General features: G+C 43.3%; 1 protein-coding gene across 1 annotated transcript; it reads right to left on the bottom strand.

Moving 5' to 3' along the window:
* Positions 1-1331: 1331 nt before the first annotated feature.
* LOC141104586 (uncharacterized) lies at positions 1332-15360 on the bottom strand. The gene is made up of 9 exons (XM_073594206.1): positions 15220-15360; positions 14474-14605; positions 11366-11539; positions 11174-11279; positions 10952-11049; positions 10758-10857; positions 10567-10668; positions 10370-10474; positions 1332-2855 (listed from the first exon to the last, which is right to left on the bottom strand). Exons 2-9 carry the CDS (start codon positions 14549-14551, stop codon positions 1636-1638), a joined length of 1983 nt encoding a protein of 660 aa, XP_073450307.1. The 5' UTR covers positions 14552-14605; positions 15220-15360; the 3' UTR covers positions 1332-1635.
* Between the last annotated feature and the right edge of the window lie 10865 nt (positions 15361-26225).

The raw sequence follows: 26225 nt of genomic DNA, 5'->3' as shown, positions 1-26225 counted from the left end.
AATCCTTCATATGATGGAAGATTATTACATTGTCATAGATCTTGTTTATTATGTTAAGCTAGGAGGAGTCCTTCCGAAATCTTTTACAGCACACCAATAGGCTTACCTATAGGTAGTGGAAATATCTCCTAAACGTGTGCCGTTTAGGAGATACATCACTTGTAGTGCGCCGACGTCATCGGCACATGCGCTGTGATGAAACGGACCACCGTGCTGTTTCTTCCCCAGCGTGTGCTGTGACTGGCTGCCACCCGCGCGAGAGCTGGAGTCCGTGGCCCCGGAAGGAAGAGGGGATAAGATGGACGCGGCCTGCTCAGGGGACAGCGCGGGATTCGTTTGCAGGTAAGTGTCATATAATGGGCTAGTATGCAATGCATAGCCCATTATGCTTTTCATTTGACAGTGACTCTAGAGGAAAAATATAGTGCTTTTTTCCCCATAAACACAAACCGGGTCAGTGTGGAGTGGAATCTGTGTCTTGAGTAAAAAAACGTCCAAACCATCACAGGTTGTAAGATGTTACATGAATCTACCTGATGGCTGGATAGACCCTATTGATTATATAGCTGAGATGGAATGGTGTGGCTGTTTGTGTCTGCCGGATGGAACATCTCCTCTAGAGTCACTGTCAATATATACCACAAATATTGTAGTGGGACTACTTCATCGTATGTGGATTATTGGCTGTCGCCATCTCCCTAGTCAGATGCCTGTGCGCTGCTCTGACAGACATAGCTCTCGTTTCATTATCGAGTTATGATTTTTCTCTGTATGGGTGGAGCATTAAAATTTGAGCTATAAACTACAGATTTGGAACTCGTAAGCCCTCTGTCCCTGAAGAAGATCTGCATTTTGTTTTTTCAAAACGCGTTAGACGTTCTGTCTGTTTGACAGGTTTTGGGCTTTCCTCTCAGCGGTTTCCATCTCTGTTCTCAACATATGTGTTTGTTGCTTTTATTTCCACTCCTATGTCATTGACTGATATCAATGTTCAATAAATTTGTATATTTTTACTATAATACTGTTTGTGGTCCGTTTAAAATCCCAATTTGCGGAACCTGTCTTTAGTCTATGTATCATGGATTTGGTCCACAATCAGAATAGTCAGCTAGCTGCGGAAAATCGCCTATGTATTACAGGTAAGTGTAATGGGAGGATACTGCATACAGAAGGTTTTTGTCTTCATGCATAGAATGCAGGAATGTAAAAAACCTTGAGCCTTTACAACCACTTTAACTTTATTGTATGTCTGTGTACTTATGTACTGGTCAGCATAAATCTGAAAGAATATCTAAAATAGAATGAAAACAGATGCAAACTGGAAACACAAAAGAAATTAAAAATCAATGTATTGATTGCTGACAAATAGGCATAATCAAAGTGCGTGATGCCAGTTTCCTTTCTGTACAAAAAGCGTATTCTTTAACCATAGCCATTTCTGGAAATGTTACATAAAAGTAAGATACAGAAGGGTCAGAAACAGTATCATATGTTCAGAAGATGCAAGTGATTTATTATTTTTTTGAACTGGTACTGCAATAACCTCCCCCGCACAGGGCTCATGATTTTATATGCAGACGGCTGTTTGAGTTATTCAGAATAACCTGTTTTTAACAAAACATGTCTATAATTTTTTTATGAAAAATATGGCTTCTGCCCAGTGTGATTTCTCTGATGTAAAAGGAGATTTTTTTTCTCAGAAAAACTTTTCCCACACTGCAAACATGAATGCGGCTTCTCGCCCTTGTGAGTTTTCCTGTGATAAACATAAGCTGAGCGCATAGTAAAACACTTCCCGCACTCTGAACATGAATACGGCTTCTCCCCCGTGTGAATTCTCTTGTGATCAACAAGAGCTGAACTCGTAGTAAAACATTTCCCACATTCCGAACATGAATACGGCTTCTCCCCCGTGTGAGTTCTTTGGTGATTAATAAGAGCCGAGCTTTCAGTAAAACATTTTCCGCATTCTGAACATGAATACGGCTTTTCTCCAGTGTGAGTCCTCTGGTGATAAAAAAGAGCTGATGGAGCAGTAAAACATTTCCCACACTCTAAACAGGAATACGGCTTCTCCCCTGTGTGAGTTCTCATGTGATTGACAAGCCCTGAATGTGAAGTGAAACATTTCCCACATTCCGTACATGAATACGGCTTCACCCCAGTGTGCGTTCTCTGGTGTTTGACAAGAGCTGAACTCTCAGTAAAACATTTCCCGCACTCTGAACATGAATACGGTCTAACTCCAGTGTGACTTCTCTTGTGATGGAAAAGAGCTGAACTGGAAGTAAAAAATTTCCCGCATTCTGAACATGAAAATGGCTTCTCCCCAGTGTGAGTTCTCTGATGTTGGAGAAGACGGGCATTTGTGGTAAAGCATTTATCACAATAGGAACAAGAAAACGGTTTCACACCTATGTGAACCCGTAGGTGGTAATTAAGACTTGACTTCTGGCTGAAACATTTTCCACACTCTGAACAGGAATATGGCTTCTCTCCAGTAGATGGTCTTTCTTCATTAATTAAGCACAATTCCCGAAGAAAACATTTTCCACACACAGAACATGGCCTTTCCCCTGTGTAAGATCTTTGGTGTACGGTGAGAGTTTCCTTTCTGGTAAAAAATTTCCCACAAATGTAACATGGGAACTTTTCTTCTTCTCTATGGTCTGTATGATGGGTGGTGGGAAGCAAGTGATCAGGAATACTCCCCCCAGGTGTGGGGGGATCAGATGACACATCATTGCTATGAAGGACTGAATGGGGATTTAAGGTAATGGGATCTCCTCCTAGAGAACTGGATGTGATGAACTTTATGGGATTTATCGTCATTTCATTCTTGATGTATTGTCCATCTGGAGGAAATAAAGAGAAAAAAAAAATATTAGAGCATTTAAATGACATGTTTTCTGCAATAAAAGGGTTTTTAATAACATTTGTGGACATTAAAATGTTCTAAATTTTGGAATTGTTTACATCAGTTAAAATATTGTTGTTTACATATAACAAAACATTAATAGGCAGCAAGTAGAAATTTAGGCTTTATTTTTTAAGTGGTTCTAAAGGCTTAAGCCCCATACACACTATCAGATTTTCTGCTGATTTTTTCCTTCAGATTTACCAAAACCATATAATATGAGGTCAAACCTTAGGAGTTTCAATTTGTATGCAATCAGGCAGGCCCTTGCACTTCATGGTTTTGGTAAATCTGAAGACAAAAATCAGCAGAAAATCTGATAGTGTGTATGGGGCTTTAAGGTTTTTTACTTTCATGCATTCTATGCTATGGTAAAAACCTTCTGTGAGCAACAGCCCCCTCTAATACTTACCCGAGCTCCCTCTTGATCCAGCGATGTCCACAAGAGCCTCTACTCTTACTCCTGATTGGCTGAGGCAGCCATTGGCTCCTGCTGCTCTCAATCACAGCCAGTGAGCCAATCAGAAGAGGGAGGGGGTTTGGCTAAGCGGAGGCTGTGTGCTTGGGTGCCCTCCATAGCAATCTGTTTGCTCTGGGGGAACTCAACAGGAGGGAGGGACCAGGAATGCAGGCGGGGAACCTGAGAAGAGGAGAATTGCAGTTGCTCTGTGCAAAATTACTACACAGAACAGGTAAGTATAACATGTTTGTTATTTAAAAAAAAAACAAAAGGCTTTACTATCACTTTAAGCTGCTTTACTATATAAACCCTGCTGCTTACAGAGCTCAATAGCTCAAGCTCCAGTCTACACACTTTACTTTCTCTTTAGAAAACCCATAATGCTGTGATGTGATATCAATGTCAAAAAAACATCCTGTATTAAATATTTATTGTAAAACAATGTTCTATAATTGGTTAAAAAAAAAATAAAACTGACCCTAGAACATGCATTTCCATCTACAGTATCTCACAAAAGTGAGTACACCCACATTTTGTCCCCCCCCTCCCGCCGGTGTTTCTCTGGCTTACTGTTTTCACCGGCTCTCCCAAGAAACGATCCAACAGTGTGGCCGGCTGGTCACAGAGGCGATAAAAGTCTAGATCATCTTTGATCGCCTCAATGGCCTTGGAGGACTAGAATGACATGATGTCACTTCTGGTCCAGGGTGGAAGAAAACAACATTTATTTTTTAACCCCTTGGCACCAGCTCCCGTTGCCACTTTAAGGGCTTTGGAATGCCGGGAGGCGGGGGCAGGGCTTTTTCTGCCATGTGACCGCCGTGACTGGCTAACTTTCCGTTTGCCGGCAGTCATCGATGCTATTGCGCACAAATATGTGGTCGCTTGGTGCCAAGGCCCAGCCGCCGAGAGGCTGCATATTTGCGTGCGCTGGGCACCAACAGGTTAAAGCAAAAGATCAATTTTTTTTTTGTAAATTTTTTTATTTTTTTAAGGCAAAGGAGAAATTTAAGGTCACTTTGATTCCAGATCTCTCTAGAAAGAGGACCTGTCATCCTTATTTCTATTACAAGGGATGTTTACATTCCTCATAGTAGGAATAAAAGTGATAAAAAATAAATAAAAATAAAGGGACAGTGTGAAAAAAAAAAAATATGTAAACTGTGTTCGCACCACACATGTGAGGTATCACCGCAAAGGTTAGAGCAAGAGCAATAATTTTAGTGCTAGACCTCCCCTGTAACTCTAAATAGGTAACCTACATTTTTTTTAAAGCATCTCCTATGGAGATTTATTAAGTACCGTAGTTTGTCGCCATTCCACGGGGGTGTGCAATTTTAAAGCATGACATATTAGATATCTATTTACTTGGCATAACATTATCTTTCATATTTTACAAAAAAAATTGGGGTATTTCTGACAGACTAGCCAAAATGTACCCTTCATCAGACCCCCTGTGCTTCTGAGGCTGCCAACTCACAGGTACCATGGCCCACATATGGTGGGAGTGTCCTAGATTAAGGCCGTTTTGGAGCAAGATTTTCTCCCTGATCCTAAAAGTTTCGAATTTTCAGATCCCGAAAACCCTAGCCATAGCCTTACTCAATGCAAATTTTCCCAAAACACCAAAACACACTCGCAAACTAGTACACTTCATTCTCTTGGGAGCCAAGCTTACCATTGCCAAAGCTTGGAAACAACCCAAAGTTTCCTACAAGGCTGCTATACGTAAAATATCCTGGATCATGTCTCAAGAGAAACTTACTAGCATTCTCCACAATACCAAAACGCAGTTTGAAGCTACCTGGGAACCATGGGCCCGTCATATGGGCATTCCCCTTATACCAGGAGTTCAACCGTAAAGTTCTTCGGCCCAGCAGGGGCCACACAATCCTCTCACGTTGATAGGTTCTTTATACTCTACCCCTCTTTTTCACCCCCAATTCTCCCCCCTCCTTTACCCCTCCCCCTCTTAGCCCTCCAAGGTACATGGAGAGACCCTCCAACATTAGCACAACTTGACCTTCATCCGGAGGACTAAGCCGTTGGGGCAAGTGAATCAGGCTACAGCAACCCTATTCTTTTTGTTAGATTCCAGGCCTAACAAGTGATGTTATGAGAACTGGGGGCTTGTAGAGATTCGGCCAGGCACAGCATGATCCCAATAGGGGTGCTGGCGGAACCTCTCCTTATCCCTTTGTACTTTTGTCCTCAGGATGGGCAGATAATATAAAGTTGGAGGTTATTTATCCTTCTGTTAGAGGTTTACCTAATGTCTGATATATGTCTCTTGTATTTCACCCCCAGTGGGTATTGTTTTATATTGATTTATATTTTTGAAATACATTAAAATATTTTGAAAGAAAAATTGGGGTATATATTGTGTTTTTTTTTTTTTTTAATTCAATAAAGTGTATTTCTCCCAAAAAAATTGCGCTTGAAAAACCTCTACGCAAATGTGTGCGACATAAATTGCAACAATCGCCAATTTATTCCTTAGGGTATCTGCTAAAAAGAAATATAATGTTTCAGCGTTATAAGTAATTTTCTAGCAAAAAAAACGAAAACTGGATTTAAACTTGTAAACAAAAAGTGCCAGAAAAAGCCTGGTCTTTCAGTGGTTAAAATTATGTTAAGAAAGATCATCCACTTGAATGTATAAAAGAATAAGCACCATTTTAAGATTAAATACCCATATATTACAAGGTGCAGGAAGCAGATTAGACACATTGCATCTCTTGAGGGTAACTGGCATCACAGCCATACCATATATCCGAACCTGGGTCACCTGGTGGTGGCTCTGTGCTTTCCAGAGTGGAAAGTAGTAGTACCAGTGTCCACCAGCAGGTGTCTATCTGCAGCCAGCAGTTACCAGTAATCAGTCTCCACCCTTTGCTGGTTGACGGGAGGGTATTTTGTCTCTCCTCTCCTAGCACACTTCACGTCAGTGTTTTGCTTTGCTGTGCCAAGTCAGATGCTGCTTGCCTGTGACCTGTGTTTCTCATCTTGTATATATTGAATTTATAGTTAGGTGGTTAGGTATTTTGTCATTCAGTTAATTGTTCACGTATATCTTTATGTTTGCTCGTGTTTAGATTTCTTCTGTTGTATTATCCCTTTTAGATTGTAAGCTCTAACGAGCAGGGTCCTATGATTCCTCCTGTATTGAATTGTATTGTAACTGTACTGTCTGCTCTCATGTTGCAAAGCGATGCACAAACTGTTGGCGCTATCTAAATCCTGTATAATAATATTATAAATAAATTAAATATAATATTTATATGGTTTCTAAGTGTAGCCATGCAGATCTGGCCATCTCTGCCTCCGATTCCTGACGCCATAATTGATATCTATCAAATCAGGATGTTATGCTGTGAAATAATGTATTAATTATCAGGCTGTAGCATGAGCTTATATGAAAATATGGAAGCATTTAGAAATCTGGCCAGGTGGGTGGGTCTGCTGGAATGCAACGGGTGGGTGGGAGGGTCTGCAATAGGTGGAGTAGCAACATTACCCATAGGCTTACTATAGGCTATCGTACTATTTGCCATCCATTGCCTGCACTCCCGTCTCTCCCCTGAAGCTGTGCCCTAAAAAAAGGTAAGTGTATGCATCTTTCTTCCAAGGGGTAGTTAGTATAGGTGTTAGAAGGAGGGTGGGAGCAGATTTAAGATTAGTTAGTGATAGCCCGGAATTCCACTGTTACAGTAAATACTGTGAAAGGGATTAAGATTCCCACGCTCACAGATCAAGGCTTGCAGCCTCCCCTTGCTCACCCCCGCAGGGATGAGATAGAAAGTGAAGATATGTGTGGGTAGGGGCAAGTGGCGCTACCTATATGGGTACGTATCTTTTATGTATTAGCTATATAGCTCAAAATTAATTATGTGCTCTCCTAGTAGTGAATAAGTGTGCTTGGGCAAACCCGTGTAATAAAGTATATATATGCCCAATGGGATAATTATCCCGTAACAAGAAAACCAGTTTACCACCAAAGTGTATATGTATATACAAATGTGACAGAAAATATCATCAGTACCATTAATTGTAAATAATAAATAAATATGACTGCACACAACTCTCTCCTATTCTATAAAGGATTAACCTTATTTTACAATTCGTTCTTATACTTCCTACAGTGGCTAATATAGAGTCTATTATCTGTCCACATCCAGTGCCATCCACTGGTTACATATTGCCACTAAATATCCATTGTGCACAATTAACGTGACCAACCAATATATATATATATATATATATATAAATAAAAAAATGTGTATATAAAGTGATCCGTTGTTTCAAAAATATACCAGTTGTAACACAGTTGTAATATCTAAAAAATTGTGGATAAAAATCAATATTATGAAAGTTCTATCTTGAAGATATTTCATTCAAAAAATTCCTGCGTGAAGTGACTGTGGTGATGACAGTTGAAATCCAGTGACTTAGGTGCTCCCCCTCAAGGGTCCCCACTCACCCGCTCCCTGCACCCCTGCAGGGGTAAAAAGCATCTGGTATCCTCGATACTTTCTTGGAATCCGATGTAGTTGTCCAATGGGGTTATCCTTAGGGGGCTTCCACTCCAGGTGTAACTGTCCTTCAGGTTTAGGCTTGTGTGTGTGGGTCTGTGACTGGAGACATAGCTGCTGTCCTGCTTGTGTGAATGGTTCATGTGAAATGCATTTCACATGAACCATTCACACAAGCAGGACAGCAGCTATGTCTCCAGTCACAGACCCACACACACAAGCCTAAACCTGAAGGACAATTACAATTAATTGTGCACAATGGATATTTAGTGGCAATATGTAACCAGTGGATGGCACTGGATGTGGACGGATAATAGACTCTATATTAGCCACTGTAGGAAGTATAAGAACGAATTGTAAAATAAGGTTAATCCTTTATAGAATAGGAGAGAGTTGTGTGCAGTCATATTTATTTATTATTTACAATTAATGGTACTGATGATATTTTCTGTCACATTTGTATATACATATACACTTTGGTGGTAAACTGGTTTTCTTGTTACGGGATAATTATCCCATTGGGCATATATATACTTTATTACACGAGTTTGCCCAAGCACACTTATTCACTACTAGGAGAGCACATAATTAATTTTGAGCTATATAGCTAATACATAAAAGATACGTACCCATATAGGTAGCGCCACTTGCCCCTACCCACACATATCTTCACAGTAAATACTGTGAGCATTGCATGTTTCCAATAAACATGTGGTGGCAGCTAAGGTTGTGTGTGTAAAGGGTTAACTGCATAGTGAACTGACCCAAGTGATGATCTCTCTCAGTTAGCTGGCACTTAGATTGTTCTCCTGTTAGCAGGAAACTCTCAGTGCAGGGTGAGGCTGAGAGCACCATCATGACAACGACGATTTGATTTACCAGTAAAGCATTCTTCCTCCTTACATGTCACAGCCCTCTCCTTTTCTGGGAGTTTTTGATTACTGTCTGTGCTGGCCAAGCTCTCCTACTCTCACCTCTCTACCTTATATGTAGCAGCCAGCAGAGGAGCGAAGAAGAATACTATATAGTCTTAAAGTGGTTCTAAAGGCTCAAGGTTTTTTTTTACCTTCATACATTCTCATGTGTGCAGCAGCCCCCCCCCCCCAGCCCCCCTAATACTTACCTCAGCCCCATCTTGATCCAGTGATGTGCACGAGTGTCTCGGCTCCTGGGGACGCTCCCCCTTCTGTGTGCAGCAGCCCCCCTAATACTTACCTGAGCCTTATCTCGATCCAGTGAGGTGCATGAGTGCCTCTGCTCCCAGGGACTCTGCCTCTTCTGTGTGCAGCAGCCCCCCCCCCCCCAGCCCCCAAATATTTACCTGAGCCCCATCTCGATCCAGTGATGTGCACGAGTGCCTTGGCTCCCAGGGACTCTGCCTCTTCTATGTGCAGCAGCCCCCCTAATACTTACCTGAGCCCCATCTCGATCCAATGATGTGTACGAGTGCCTCAGCTCCTGGGGACTCTGCCTCTTCTGAGTGCAGCCTCACCTAATACTTACCTGAACGCCATCTCAATCCAGCGATGTGCATGAGTTCCTCGGCTTACAGGGACTCTGCCTCCTCATTGGCTGAGACAGCATCTGAGCCAATCACAGCCACTGAGCCAATCAGGAGAGAGTGGAGGCGGGACCGAGCCGTGGCTCTGTATGTAAATGACACGCTGAGCCACAGGTCAGGAGCGAGCCTGCTCAGGTGCCCCCATTGCAAGCTGCTTGCTCTGGGGGCACTTGGCAGGTGAGAGGGGCCAGGAGCCCCGGTGGGGGACCCGAGAAGAGGAATATCTGGGCTGCTTTGTGCAAAACCTCTGCACAGAGCAGTTAGAGTACGACATGTTTGTTATTTAAAAAAAATATAATAAAAAAGAGACTTTAATATCACTTTAAATCTTATCTAATGTGTGAAATGAACTAACAACAATCCTCATTGGAGCACCATCACAAATGTGCATTGCTAAGAAAATTGGTGGGGCTCCAACCATCCCTTGGGTAACACCCAGGGTAAGGCAGAAATCCCCATAGAGGGTGGGACTTATACAAACTCACATAGAAATAAAAACCAACCAGTTTTATTTCAAAGCACAGTTAATATACCAATAATTTAAAACTTCAAGTATAAATCCAATTACACCATGTCTTATATCATAGACAATTACAACATTGTATCAGCATGTAGGATTAACGGGTTTCGCATAACTTGTTTCCTTAGGATCCACACTTGCATATACATGAATAAAGATGACTGCAGTATCCAAAAATGTAAAAAAAACACTTGAAAGGAGTGGCTAAAACCCCATCAAATCAACAACTTTCATTGTGTATTATAAGCTCCCAAAGCATAACTCGTGAGATGGAGCCCTTCTTGGTCTCTCTGCATTCTGCAAGTCTCCAGAATATCACAAGACAGTATCAACTTGCTCCTTCACAAACTATATGTAATTGGCAATTTGTGCTTCTTACCTGTGCCAATCTCAAAAGGAACTTCCTCCTCTTTAATCCTCACGTGTCCTTCTTCCTCTTCCTCAGCTTTTACATTTCCCTGAATGGCTCTGGTGGCTCCGGGGTCTGTGAATAGAAGAGGGAGAAGAAGAGATTGTTGTAGTGACTGAACGAGGAGAATCTGGGACTCTTCTCTGGGTTTAGTGTTTATTCCTCACCTGTGCTGATCTCTATAGGCATTTCCTCCTCTTTAATCCTCACACGTCCTTCATCCTCCTCAGCTTTGACGTCTCTCTGAGTAGCTCTAGTGGCTCCGGGGTCTGTGAATAGAAGAGGGAGATGAGATTGTTGTATTGACTGAACAATGAGAATCTGGGACTCTTCTCTGGATTTAGTGTTTATTCCTCACCTGTGCTGATCTCTATAGAAATTTCTTCCTCCTTAAGCATCTCACCACCCTTCACAGGCATCTCAGCTTCATCTTCAGCTTTGACAGTCTGGTTATCACACTATATAAGAATAATATAGGTGGTAACTTTATCTGCATTATGATTTCAGATCAAACATCATGGCACTTTCTTTAAGACTCTCAGCTCCATCTACCTGATCCTCCTGAGGGATCTCCTGATGTTCCTGTGTGGAGTCCCGGGAATACAGAGGACGGGGACATCTCTCTGGGGGATTTCTGTCACTGGATCCATCTGTAGGAAACACACACACTGACTGAATACATTGTTTCTATGTCTTTATATCAGAGGATGTGTGTATCTAGGGGGAACCTCAATACTCTTCTCTCCTTTACCAGAAATGAAAGTCTCCTCTTACCCGGTGATGTGAAGGGCAGCCGGTTCTCCATCACAGTCTCCTTGGGCAGATCATTGCAATACAAATACTTCCCTTCTTCTGTGTTGACCTGACACCTTATAGGAACCTGACACACACAATGATACCGTCACCATCCAGACACATCCCTTGTCTGTTACTGGATAATGTCCCAGAATTCTCGGCACCACTCACCTCTTCTGTGAGCAGTTCAATGATCTTGTTGGTGACTTCTAAGATCTTGTCATTGTTTATTTCAGGTATTAAAGAGTGAGTTGGAGTCTCCGCTACTGGGCTCTGTTTCCTGCTCCAACTTTGTGGCACACGAGTCATGTGAACGTAGGATGGCTTCTTCACTATAATGCTTTCCTGTATTTTACAAAAAGAAGATCATTGACCTCCCAACATAACTCACTGCAGTTTTTTGTCACTTGGAGTCCCTAAAATCACTCACCTCTCAGGTCAGCTCTGTGATTTATTAATAGAGATAAGAGTGATGTCATGTGACCTCCCAGAATCCTCCTCACCTCTCCGGTCAGGTCTGTGTTTTATTAATGTAGATAAGAGTGATGTCATGTGACCTCCCAGAATCCTCCTCACCTCTCCGGTCAGGTCTGTGTTTTATTAATAGGGATAAGAGTGATATCATGTGCAGAGCCATCTTTAATATTGATTGGACCCTGGGAAAACATTTTCTTGGGCCCCTCCTTCCATGTAATTTCACTCTCCACCTGCTCTGAGACATGCAATAAATAGCAGCTAGACTCAAAATCAGTTTACTGAATCTGATCAGGCAGAGATTGCGATTGGTTGCCAGAGGTTACAGCGTATCATTAGCGCTCACTGACTGGCTAATAGAGGTTACAGCATACATTGTGGCTCACTGATTATTAGCTAGAGGTTGCAGCCGATGACTTCTGCTTGATTGGTTGCTAGAGATTACTGTATATCAATACTGCAAACTGATTGGTTGCTAGAGGTTACTGGACATCCTTACTACTCACTATTTGGCTGCTAGAGGCTATTGCACATTATTACTGCTCACTGATTGGTTGCTAGAGGCTGCTGCATATTTTTACCGCTCAATGATTGGTTTCAAGAGGTTAGTGCACATCATTACTGCTCACTGATTGGTTGCTAAAGGTCACAGCACATCATCTCCTCACTGCCTGCACACTATGGACTGGGGAGGTGTCAATAGACAGAAAACTCCTAGGGATCCTAGGACTCCTGAGATCAGTGGCATTGCTGGGGGAGGGGGGTGTGATCAGTGGCAATGCTGAGGGGTTGATGTGATCGGTGGTAGTGGTGGGGGAATGGGATTAGTTAGGAGGCAGTATACTGTGGCAAATTTTGAATCACAAAGCTGGATATCTTTGGCAAGTATATAGTAGGGGATTCTACACTGACCACTAATGTGAGGGGGGATTTACACTGACCATCAATGTGAGAGGGAATTTGCACTGACCACCATGTAACAAGGAATTTTACGCCACCCACCAATATAAAGAGGGATTTCTACACTGACACCAATGTAATAGGAGCATTTACACCAACCACCGGTGTAAGGGTGAATATACAATGACCTCCATGTAAGGGGGAATTTACACTGACAACCATTGTCGAGGAGATTTGTACTGATCACCAATGTAAGGGGACACTTCTACACAGACCACGAATGTTCGGGGGGATTTACACTGACCACCAATGTAAAGGGGGATTTACACTGACCACCAATGTAAAGGGGGATTTACACTGACCACCAATGTAAAGGGAAATGTACACTGATCACCAATTTATGAAGAATTTACACTGAGCACCAATGTAAGGGGGACCTTCACACTGGCCACTAGTGTGAATGAAAGGATTGTACACCAAGCCCCAAAGTAATGAGAAGATTTACACTGACCGCCAATGTAACTGAGATATTTGGCCTGCAAATACATTTGTGTATGTCGGGAATGCATGCAAAATCGCTTTCCTGACATGACAGAAACGTTTTGCCCTTTAGCAGATACACAGCAATGCCATTAATTGTTAATGACACCCTCACGCATCTAATGAGATGTGCGTATTCACATGCACCAAAATTCAGGGCGCTGTGGCCCCATGTTATTTTGAAAATAGGGTTCCACCTCCAATTTTTTTACCTTTACAGAACAGGCTGATTATAGGCTTACTGACCACAGTTGTTAGCAGGACTTTCAAGAATGCCCCTTTACCTCCCACAGTGGGAAGCATTCAGCAGAAGTGATGGTGGATATGACCTCAGGGGGGCATGATATACACATGAATGCTGCCTCTATTTATATATCAATGGTGCCGGTCCGTGCCTATTTACATATAATTGCTGCCGCTAAATTTTAATGCAGGTTATTTACATATAAACACAGGGTCTAGAGGTGAATCATCTGAACACGGCAATAGGGCAGAACTGGGCAGCATTAGTAACAGAACTTCACACTGAGATATCGGGACACAGCACAGGACTAAAACTTCCAGGGACAAGGGAATTTAAACTGGGATAGTTGGCAAGTATGAGACAGCTACTTTGTGCCCCACAACAATGATGGGGCCCAGGGCAGCTGCCCCTTTTGCCCTGCCTTAAAGATGGCCCTGGTCATGTGACCTCCCAGAATCCTCCTCACCTCTCCGGTCAGGTCAGTGTTTTATTAATAGAGAGAAGAGTGATGTCATGTGACCTCCCAGAATCCTCCTCACCTCTCCGGTCAGGTTTGTGTTTTATTAATAGAGAGAAGAGTGATGTCATGTGACCTCCCAGAATCCTCCTCACCTCTCCGGTCAGGTTTGTGTTTAAGTAATAGAGATAAGAGTGATGTCATGTGACCTCCCAGAATCCTCCTCACCTCTCCGGTCAGGTCAGTGTTTTATTAATAGAGATAAGAGTGATGTCATGTGACCTACCAGAATCTTCCTCACCTCTCCGGTCAGGTTTGTGTTTTAGTAATAGAGATAAGAATGATGTCATGTGACCTCTCAGAATCCTCCTCACCTCTCTGGTCAGGTCTGTGTTCAATTATTAGAGATGAGTGATGTCATATGACCTCCCACAATCCTCCTCACCTCTCCGGTCAGGTTTGTGTTTTATTAATAGAGATAAGAGTGATGTCATGTGACCTCCCAGAATCCTCCTCCCCTCTCCGGTCAGGTCTATGTTTTAATAATAGAGATAAGAGTGACGTCGTGTGACCTCCCAGAATCCTCCTCACCTCTCCGGTCAGCTCTGTGTTTTATTAATAGAGATAAGAGTGATGCCATGTGACCTCCCAGAATCCTCCTCACCTCTCCGGTCAGCAGGAAGATGATCTCCAATGTGAGGTTTAATATCCTCTCAGTCATGTGATTCTGCTCCTTCTCCATCTTCAATCAGTTGACCTGTTTTGAGGTGTTGTTTTTATGTGTACTTTGGCTGTCCTTGGACACAAAAATAAGACAAAATAAATAAGACAGAGAGTATATATATTTTACCTACCACCTGTGCTGCAGGACAGTGCCCTGATTAAAAGGGTTTGCCAAATGATGTTTACACAGAAATACTTCTGGCAGTGTTGATCTCCTATGTCCCCCCACAGCTGTCAGTGGTTCCTGCCACTGACCTCCACATCCCTATTGAGTCCTTCAGGGGTCTGTGGGAGGAACCACTTAGTGCTGCAGGGGACACAGGAGATCGACACTACCAAACGGATTTCTGTGCAAACTTCACCCGGGAAATCCTCTTAATTATGGCACTGTTCTACAGCACAGGTGTTAGGAGACGTATATGAAGATAACCTATCATTCCTGATATTGATAATAATATAACACAGCTCACAGGCAGCATTACATCCCCCCACAATGGGTCATATTGCTTTCCTTAGGCCTGTTATGGGGCTGTTAAGAGGAAGAAGAGAATATCTATTTTATCACTAAATCCCAATGAGACTGTGTAAGTTATACAGGACATGTGACCAGTCACATGACTCCCCCCAAACTCCATTCTACAGAAAGTGCTGGAACACCTTTCTCTCATAATACGAAGACGTTATTACCTTCTGCTCGCTATGCACACACTCTCCTGCAGGAAGCTTCTATTAAATATAAAAAGCGTCACTCTCCACCTTTTCGAGCTACAACAAAATGGCCGCCGCCCCTGTACTCCCTCTCCCGCAGCAAACGAGCGCCCTCTAGTGGTGACTCTGTTGCAGCTATTTCGTCTGATTCGGCGACCTGTCAGAATGTGCAACGGAAGTGACGTTCCATCACCGCCATCTTGCTACACTCCGCACTCCTCCACAGTAAGGAAGCAGTGAGAAGGGGAAAGCACCCATCTTGTTACACCCACCACAGTTTTGCATTTTGCACTTAGTTTTAACAGTAAAGTGAGTTTATATAGTGAAATACAGTACTTAGAACTCCGCATGACTGGTTATATGTTGAATTTTAAAAGCAGTGGCAAGCCTGCTCATCTCACAGGTTTGCTAACAGAAGTTCACTGCTTTTAAAATTAAACATTCAGACGGAGTTCTCAGTGCTGTATTTCACTATATAAACTCAGTTTACTGTTAAAATAAGTGTAAAATTCAAAACTCCGGTGGGTGTAACAAGATGTCCGCTTCCCCCCTTCTCAGTGTATCCTAGCTGCGGAGGAGTGCGGGGTGTAGCAAGATGGCGGCGACGAAACGCCACTTCCGTTACACATTCTGACGGGTCGCCTAATCTGACGAAACACCTCCTTTGTAAGACGATCCATTACAGGGCGTCACCATGACAACCAGAAAGCAGCTGAGCGGTGTTCCGTCAGATATAGTAATGGAAGTGACGTTCCGTCACCATCAGCGGCCGTGGAACGCAAACAGCGGAAGTGGGAGAAGGGAAGATAGTTGCTCGCACAGGCAGCGGAGGTTTGTATATGTATCCTGTGAGGGGAAAATATAATAATATGAAGTATTACTATAGGAATGTTTTTTTCACGGCTGGAGGGATTTAGCTAGCGGCGAGTTGTAATTCAATAGTGCGGATACTAAGCTATTTATCCACCTAGAGCGCCACCTGCTGGCTGAATAAAATAATACATGTTTGTATGCTATAGTTGTTGAGAACTCACTGAGCTGTTTGGTCCACTGATTCTCAACCACTGTGCTGGGGTCTGGTACTGGGCTACAGCCTTCCTCCTGCTGGTTTTTGGATTCCTGTTTGATCTGACAGGGAGACTTTAGCAGATGGGGGGCTATGGCTTGGCAGGAGTGCTTTTCCTGCAATCCCTCCAACTCCTGGAGTGGAAATGAAGATGTGGAAGTCCTTCTGGACAGCTCCGGCTTCTCTAGGCCCCGGACAACCCCAGCATAATGATGCTCACCAGGCTCAAGCTTCCCATCTGGTACAGCAGCCGGAGATGGAGAGAGTCGTACAGGGGGCTAGCAGGAGTGCTGTACAATGTAGATCTCAGTGTCATGAGGGATCTCTGTGCCATGGAGGATCTCTGTGCCATTAGGGATCTCTGTGCCATGGAGGATCTCTGTGCCATTAGGGATCTCGGTGCCATGGGGGATCTCAGTGTCATGGATGATCTTTGCTCCATGGATGATCTTTGCTCCATGGATGATCTTTGCTCCATGGATGATCTCATGCCATAGAGGATCTTGGTGTCATGGTGGATCTTTGCTCCATGGTGGATCTTTGCTCCATGGTGGATCTTTGCTCCATGGTGGATCTTTGCTCCATGGAGGATCTTTGCTCCATGGAGGATCTTTGCTCCATGGAGGATCTTTGCTCCATGGAGGATCTTTGCTCCATGGAGGATCTTTGCTCCATGGAGGATCTTGATGCCATGGAGGATCTCTGTGCCTTGGAGGATCTCATGCCATAGAGGATCTTGGTGTCATGGTGGATCTTGTTGCCATTAGGGACCTCAGCACCAGGAGGATCTTAGTATCATGAGGGATCTTGGTGCCATGGGGGATTTCGGTGCCAGGAGGATCTTAGCATCATGGAGAATCTTGGTGTCATTGAGGATCATGGTGCCATGGGGGTCTTAGTATCATGAGGACCGCAGTGTCATGGTGAATCTTGGTACCATGGAGGATCTTAGCATCATTGGGGGATCCTGGTGTCATGCGTCCGAACAGGCCTGCACTCATTCCTAATTACTATCAGCGTGATGTGTCCTTTGTGTTGCTGGCTCCTGGTTTAGTGGAAACCTCCCTCCTCTGACCCATCCTTACCACAGTAATCTTCCAGTGTGGCAGGGATTAATAGAGCTGAGGGAGTTGTGACAAGCAGTCATCAAGAGTGCTCACTAAGGATAAGCTCCGGCGTGTTCGCATGCTGCACGTGCAGAGCCCGCCAGAAACTCGGCACTGCACAGCGCTAATCACAGGCAGTGAGACATTTCCCGATGTGCGGCTGCAGAGATTGGGAAATGTCTCACTGCCTGTGATTAGCGCAGTGCCGACTTCGTGGTGGGCTCGGCACATGCAGCATGCGAACACGCCGGAGCTCATCCTTAGCTGCTCAACTATATCCACCCTTTCCACCCCTCCATTCATAGACGCCGTACTATTGCTTTAATGAATAAAACATGATCTATGAATCGAGGAGGCAAACCTTGCAATCATCCATCGTCCACCTTTCATAGATCACTTTTTTTCATAAAAGGGATAGTATGCATCGGAAGACGACGATTAGGGGTAGAGCAGAGGAGGAAGATTTCTACTAAATGAGGAGACAGCAACACAAGAGACACATCACACTAACCGTAAGTAGCGTCCCTTGTTTTTTTTCTACTACACTGCATTTACCATTGCAATAAATAGAGTTGAAAATACGCAGAGAACAAGAGTTGCAACTAAAAGGAACCAATTAGATTTTTTTGTAAATTTTTTGGGAAACATTTAACGAGAATACGATCAGATGCTGTTGGATACAACTGCTATCATTTTCCTTTTTTTCATCTCTTCAATTTTAATGGATCATCCCTACAGCTTCTTATAATAATACATTATGGATCTGTATTTTTATCCTAAACGTATTTTTGTCTGCTATGGATAGAGTAGAGGTCGGCAACAGGTCAACTGCAATCTAGTTGTCGATTCTGGCCATGTTGGGGTTTTGGAATGATTTACCATGCCTTGGTCTCCCTAAGGTTGAGAACCACTGGCTAAGGCAACATTTGCTCGAAAACATTTAGAAAAGAGTTTTTTTGGCAGAATAACACTTCCAAGATAGTTAAAGGGAGCTTTTGTAATCCTCAGGAGCCATTGAAAACCAGTTGCACCTTTTAAATCATAGTTGTTGCTATTATACAGGATTTATATACTGTAGTGCCAACAGTTTGCTCAGCACTTTACATCATAAAGGGAGACAGTGCAGTTACAATACAAATCGATACAGGAGGGTTAAGAGGACACTGCTTATGGAAGCTTACAATCTAGAGGGGGTGGGCAAGTGGTACAAACGGTAATACCTGTGAGGGGATGAGTTTATGTAGAAAGTAAAAGTTCAGTTGTTAGGTGGAGGCAGGATAGACCTCTCTGAATAGAGTTTTTAAAAGATCACCTAAAGTGGACACTAGGAGATAGCTGGACAGATTTGTGTAGAGAGTTCCATAGGATGGGAGAGGCTCTGAAGAAGTCTTGGAGGTGAGCATGGCAGAAGGTTATGAGGGTGCTAAAAAGCAGGAGGTCTTTGGAGGAGTGAAGGGGACGGTTTGGTTGGTATTTTTGAGACTAGGTTGGTGATGTAGCTTGGGGCAGAGTTTTAAATGGCTTTGTATGTTGTGGTATTTTACATTTTATTTGGTGGGCAATGGGAAGCCAGTATAGGGATTGGTAGAAAGGGGTGGTGGATACTGAACGGTTGGTAAATTGGACGGGTCTGGCCGCAGCATTCATGATAGACTGATAACTTGCGTAGAGGTAGATCAGCAAGGAGGAAGTTGCCATAGTCGAGGCAGGAAATAACAAGGGAGTGAATTAGAAGCTTTAAGGCCCGTACACACGATACGAAAATCGGAAGTAAAATTTCGTCCGATGGACGATCTGCCAATTTTCGGATCGTTAGCATGGTGCTTTTGACAGCCGATTCAGTTTTTTCGTCCGACAAAAGCTGGATGTGCAGACTAAAATTTTTTGTCGTATGTGAACTCAACATCTGATTTTTGTTTAATTAGTACGGTTTTCATCTGAAAAAATATCGTAAGAGCAAGACTACGCCTGCTCAGAAACGAAAGAATACATACAAAACAAATCAACACATTACGTCACTTCTGAAGTTGTATTCTGTCGTACGAGAATCTTTGTATGGTGAGTAACCTCTTCACTTTCGTCATGCAACAAAAAACGGACGAACGGTCGTCTGAAAATCTGATCGTGTACAAGGCTTTATGGTGTCATTTATTAGGTAGGGGTGAATTTTGGAAATGTTGCAGAGGTGAAGGTGGTATGATTTGGTCAATAATTGAATGTGGGGGCAAAATGAGAAGTCAGAACCCAGGATTACACCAAGCACTGTGGCCTGAGGAGAGGGGTTGATGGTTGGGGGAGGTATCCCGAAGAATGCTGAGAAGCCCAAAAACCTATGAGAAGATTCTGTACCACAGCACAGGATCCTTGTCCTGATAAAATTTTGGTTACTCAACATCGTCTGAGATCTGGCCTGAAGGAGGATGAGATCATAAATAAATATGTATACTGTATATAAGGTTTAGCCCAAAGCCGGTCATAGATGGATCAAATCTCAGCCGATTCAGCGGGGAATTAGTCTAAATTTGGGTTTGAAATGTGCCCTTAAAGTGTAAGTAAACCCTCCTGTTGTTTTCAGCCAAGGAAGCTGCCATCTTTGTCTCTGTTTAATCTACAACTGCCATGATGCTGCACATGTGATCAATTATGACACCAGCCATTGGATAGTTTGACAGTTTGGTTGAGAGCACAACCAATGGGAGTGCTGCATTTCCGGCACGTGCCGGAAATTAAACTGTTTTATGGCTGGGTTTACTACCGCTTTAACCACTTCAGTACAGGGTACTTTCACACCTTCCTGCCCAGGCCAAATTTCAGCTTTCAGCGCTGTCACTTTTTAAATGACAATTGGGCGGTCATGCTACACTGTACCCAAACAAAATTTTTATCATTTTGTTCCCACAAATAGAGCTTTCTTTTGGTGGTATTTCTCTGCGGTTTAAATGAATACCAAAGGCTGAAAATTTTGAAAAAAAAAAAGTTTTTCTTTGTTTTTGTTATAAAATTTTGTAAATAAGTAAGTTTTCTCCTTCATTGATGGGCACTGATAAGCTGCACTGATAAGGTGGCACCAATGAGCACTGATAGGCGGTACTGATAGGCAGAACTGATAGGTGGCACTGATGGGAACTCATATGCTGCACTGATAGGTACATATGGGTGGCACTGAAAGGCGGAACTGATGGGCATTGATGGGCACTGATGGCTGGCACTGATAGATTTCACTGATAGGCATCACTGGTGACACTGGCAGGCATTTTTCTTTGCCACTGATTGGCAGCTGCCTGGGCACCGATTGGCATTTCCCTGGTGGTCTAGGGTGGCATACCTGGTGGTACAGTGTGGTGGCCATCCCTGGAGGTCCTGGCGGCATCCTAGTGGTCCTAGCCAGGCATCCAAGGGGGGGGGCTGCACTGATTAAACAATCAGCACAGACCCCCCCTGTCAGGAGAGCAGCCGATCGGCTCTCCTCTACTCGCATCAGCAGCCGATCAACGGCTCTTCCTGTTTACATTGTGATCAGCCGTGATTGGACATGGCTGATTACGTGGTAAAGAGTCTCTGTCAGAGACTCTTTACCTAGATCAGAGTTGCGGTATGTCAGACTGACACACCGCAACAACGATCGCCGTGATGTGTGCCCCCGGGGGCGCACAATGGCTTGATATCCTGAAAGACGTCATATGACATCCGGTCAGGATATCGCAACCACTTTGATTTGGACCAGTGTGCAAAGCAAGGTCCATAAAGACATGGATGAGTGAGTTTGGGGTGGAGGAACTTGACTGGCCTGCACAGAGTCCCGACCTCAACCCGATAGAACACCTTTGGGAAAAATTAGAGTGGAGACTGCGAGCCAGGCCTTCTCCTCCATAACAGTGCCTGACCTCACAAATGCTCTTCTGGAAGAATGGTCAAACATTCCCATAGACACACTCCTAAACCTTGTGGACAGCCTTCCCAGAAGAGTTGAAGCTGTTATAGCCGCAAAGGGTGGGCCAACTTAATATTGAACCCTACGGACTAAGACTGGGATGCCATTAAAGTTCATGTGTGTGTAAAGACAGACATCCCAATTCTTTCGGTAATATAGTGTATATTCAAAGGGGTATTAGAGATCTAGAAAAAATAAAATATACAATCATTCAACTTGCTGAAAGGTTGACCTGTTTAAAAAGGAAGGATTTTGGACTTGGCTGATCACGTGGTAAAGAGTCTCTGTCAGAGACTCTTTACCTAGATCGGAGTTGCGGTGTGTCAGACTGACACACTGCAACAACGATCGCCGCAATGCGAATTGTCAACAATTATTTGACCTGTTGACCTGTTTAACAAGGAATGATTAAGTAAATGTAAGATTAAAAATGGGAGTACTGGCTAAAAAAAAAGCTAAATATTTGAACTCCACTGGTGGTCATATACCAATTATTTATTGTTTATTCAAAATGTATAAGAACAGAGAGGTTCCCAGGGAGGCCATTAGCTAATGGAAAGTGCTCCATTACAGCTGGATTGACAGTATATAGATATCTTTTTGCAACCTAACATATACAACAAATTATTTATGGCAGAATGTGAAGAAATAATAATAACTTGTCATACCAATAGAGAATGTGCTAATTTTTCCCCTAACCGTCTTTTAGGACAGCCACTTGAGAGACATTGGCTCCTCCCCTCTGTAGGAAACACTGCGCCAGCCTTCTTTAAATTTCATCCTCCCCTGCTGGCTCCTCAGTTATTTGTGTTTCCTCCAGAGGGGAGACACCACCTGGAACAGAGCCAGGAGAGCCAGGGAGGCTCAGGCAAGAAGTCCTGAAAAGGGGCAGAGGCTCTTTGGACAGGCCAGGTAAAACATACCTGGAGAAGATCACCACCCCCGCATCCCTGAGAGCAGGTGGAGGTCAGGGGGGGGGCTCCGTTTTCGCTACCGAGTGCGGTAGAAGGAAGTGTAGCCCAGTTTGTGGTCCTACACCGGCAGCAGCATGGTAGTACAAAGCCACGCCAGGCTCTGGGACCGCACGGAATGGTCCAGCTTCGCCACTTTTGTGAGACACTATAGAGTGGATCTTTGGTCTGCAAAGAAGGCTGGCGCAGTGTTTTCTACAGAGGGGAGGAGCCAAGGTCTCTCAGGTTGACTATCCTGAAAGACTCCAGGAAAGAACGTTACCAGTTAGTAACTTTGTTTTTAGGATGTTAACATCCTGAGAGATGGAGACCATTTCAATACTAAAGTTTTTTGCAATCAGACAGATAGAAACAGTTATCTAGCAGTAAATAGTGGCCATCATCCCCTCTAGCTCAACAATATCCTTAAAGGCCAGATTGTGAGGGACCATCAAAATTACATAAAGGGTGATGATTTTTTGGAACAGACAGAAATATTGAACCAAATATTTATAGAAAAATGGTATGCTGGATCTCATATTGATACAATTATATAACATTCATTACAGTTACCGAGGTATCATTTATTTAGGGGTTCAAATAGTAGGGATCATAAAAATTATGATATTCAATGGAGTTTTATTACAGGTTTACAGGGGTAGAAAAAAATATACATAAAATACTGGCCCATCCTTAACTGCTTTCCCACAAAAGGATGTGCCCATCTGCTTAAAAAAATATATAATGTTTGGGTGTTCTAAGTAATTTTCTAGCAAAAAAAAGTAGTGTCGGGTTTTTAAATGTATTTATTTATTTTTTTGATTTCTGAAGTGTCAGAATACAGTAAGCCCAGTGTTGAAGTGGTTAAAATGGATTGTGTGTTGGACCACATCTCCCAGAAATTCCAAAATGTATTTACAGGAAGGCTCTTAATTTTGTAGATAAATGAATAAAAATGTAATTCATCCTCCTAAAAATAGATTAACATTTTTGGATCAAAAAGGTTATTTTTTAAAAAAATTTAAATTTTTTTTTTTAACTGTGGAAGGTATAGGAAGCACAGGATTAGTACTGTATATACTCGAGTATAGGTCGAGATTTTCAGACATTTTTTTTTTTTTGGGCTGAAAGTGCCCCCCTCGACTTATACTCGAGTCACCGCCGTCTGCCTACATGATCAGCGTGTCATGCAGGCAGACGGCGGCCAGCGTGTGCTATTACTATTCGGCGGCCAATTACTGTTCAAAAGCCGCGCCTCCTCCTCGTCTGTGATAGGCAGAAAACTCCATTCCCAGCAGTCAGTGTACAGCTTACCACGGACATTCTCTCATCCTTGTCCGTGGTATGAGGATGAGAGAATGTCCGTGATAGGCTGACCGCTGACTGCTGGGAAATGGAGTTTTCTGCCTATCACGGACGAGGAGGAGGCGCGGCTTTTGAACAGTGAATGGCCGCCGAATAGTAATAGCACACGCTGATCGATGCAGAGCGGCACACGGAGGCATGCACAAGACACAGGTAGGATGCACACATACACATACACAGGACACGGACACATGCACACATACGCAGGACACAGGTACAGGACACGTGCACATATGCACAGGACACGTGCACATATACACAGGACACATGCACAGGACACAGGGAGGTATACAGCTGCAGATGGGCATTGTTGACCCTCTTTTTCCACTTACAGTAGCTGCTGCATTTCTCACCCTCGTCTTATACTCGGGTCAATAAGGTTTTCCCATTTTTTTTGTGGTAAATTAGGGCCTCGACTTGTACTCGGATCGACCTATACTCGAGTAGAAAATAAAGAGGTTCCCCTCCACTAAAATGGGTAAAGAGTTTGAAATTAATGATTTTATTTCATCTGATATGACACAAGCAATCTATGCCCTCCAATGTGTGCTGCAGTATATAGGGTAGGTCAAACTAAAAGACCTCTATAGAAAAGTATGACAGAATAAATACAAAATATAGAAAATGTATACAAAAATCATTGTGTGTCTCTCCGTTATAGGTATGTACATAATAGAGACCCCAGATCGTGACAATTTTAACCCCTTCATGCCGATGTAGGCCTTCTGCTTCAAGTAGTTGTACCGGGATGATGCCTACAGCTGCAGGCATCACCCCAGGAGCATTTTTTAGAGCTTAAAAAACAAAAAAAAAAAAACAAAAAAAAAAAAAAACAGCGTGCCCCCCCCCCCAAATGCATACCAAACCCTTATCCGAAACATGCAGCTCAGGAAAGGGAGGGGACGAACAAGCGCCCCCCTCCTGAACCATACCAGGCCACATGCCCTCAACATGGGGGGGGGTGCTTTGGGGTGGGGGGCTCTGCCAGATCCCGCCCTCCTAAGTGAATGTGGGGGTACATTGTACCCCTACTCATTAACCAAAAAAGTGTCAAAAAGAAATAAAAACAGGCACACAGTTTTTATTAAATTTCTTTTTTTTAAAGTAGATTCATCATGGCCCCACCCCCTTGTGATGTCACCACCCCAGCATACTCCTGTCTGGGGACATCACAAGGAGGTGGGGCCACACAGTGACATCACTGGGTGACTCCTCCTTTTGGCTATTTAAGAACTGTTAGATGGGGGAGCAGGCAGTTGGCAGGAGCCTTTATTGAGGGCCGGAGGTTTTTTTCTCTTATTTTTTTGGGGGTCTGGCGGTGCAGCGGGCATCATGATTGGCGATGGATCTACTGTGTGTTTATTTCTTTTTGACACTTTTTTTGGTGAATGAGTATGGGTACAACGGGGCATCCCATACTCATTCACATAAGGGGAGGCTGGAGTCACTGCCCAGGGTTGTGGGGAAGAGGTCCTTGGCAGAGCCCCCCCACCCCAAAGCACCCCCCATGTTGAGGGCATGGGGCTTGGTATGGTTCAGGTCCTTTCCTGGGCTGCCTGGTCGGATAAAGGGGTTTGGTATGGATTTTGGGCAGACCCCATGACATTTTTTTTTTTTTTTTAATTTTGGCATGGGGTTTCCCTTAAAATTCATACCAGACCTGAAGGGCATCGTATGCATTGGAGGAAACCCCACGCTGTTTTTTTTTTTTTTTCATAATTTTTAATTGCCGGCATGTTTTCTCTACGTTCAGATGTAAGTGGGCAACCCGCTGACAGCTGATGAGTCATCCATTGTTAAGGACACAGCGACCGGCTTCCTGGCCAGCTCCTTAGCAACCAGCTATTGCGGGTGGATCCCCACGCTGTTTTTGACAAATACCGCATGTGATGCCACCAGCAGCCTCAATCTCCATCTCTGTAGCCTCAGCAGCACAGAATTGATGAACAGGAATAGCTCTGTACAGAAAAAAATGTGCTTGAAAAATTGCAGGACAACATCAAAGGGTCTTGGCAGTCTTCTATTTTGGCGTTGTTAAATATGGTTATTGAAGTACTATTTTTTTTTTACCTGGCACATCCCCACATGTTGCTTGCTGCGCACATTGCATGCCTGTTGCTTGGCCGCCCTTTGATGTTGTCCTGCAATTTTTCACGCACTTGTTGAGACCCTCTTTCTACATATTTATATTATACTTAGATGATTACACAACTGTTACAATCAATTGCCTCTTTCTCTCCTTAGAACGCTTATCAAGCTCCTGAAAAAACAAGTTTTCGCAAAGCTTACGGTGAATGTTATTATCTACTTAAAGTGGTTTTCCACCCAAAAAAAAAATGCATGAAAATTCCTAAAAAAAATAAATAAAAAAAAAAACATTTGAAATTTCCCCCGCATCGCTGGACCCTGGGACAGGTAAGTGTCCATATAAAAGTCAGCAGCTGCAGTATTTGTAGCTGTTGACTTTTAATTTTTTTTTTAATGGGCCCTCCTCTTTAAGTCATACATGTCTCATATGGCATGATTCCTGACATTTATAGTCTAAATTGGAGAAGTTTAGTTGCTAT

Source organism: Aquarana catesbeiana, linkage group LG08 (genome assembly GCF_042186555.1).
Source record: "Aquarana catesbeiana isolate 2022-GZ linkage group LG08, ASM4218655v1, whole genome shotgun sequence".
NCBI lineage: Eukaryota > Metazoa > Chordata > Amphibia > Anura > Ranidae > Aquarana > Aquarana catesbeiana.
The sequence above is the reverse complement of the archived record's forward strand: the minus strand, read 5'-3'. Positions and strand labels throughout refer to the sequence as shown.

What these genes read in the sequence shown, in the direction of transcription:
- LOC141104586 (XM_073594206.1), bottom strand. Translation starts at nt 14,551, where the DNA reads ATGGAGAAGGAGCAGAATCACATGACTGAGAGGATATTAAACCTCACA. An exon ending in GCTGCCCTTCACATCACCGG is followed by an intron (nt 11,050 to 11,173) that starts GTAAGAGGAGAC and finishes TGTTTCCTACAG; the next exon opens with ATGGATCCAGTGACAGAAAT. An exon ending in AGATCCCTCAGGAGGATCAG is followed by an intron (nt 10,858 to 10,951) that starts GTAGATGGAGCT and finishes ATTCTTATATAG; the next exon opens with TGTGATAACCAGACTGTCAA.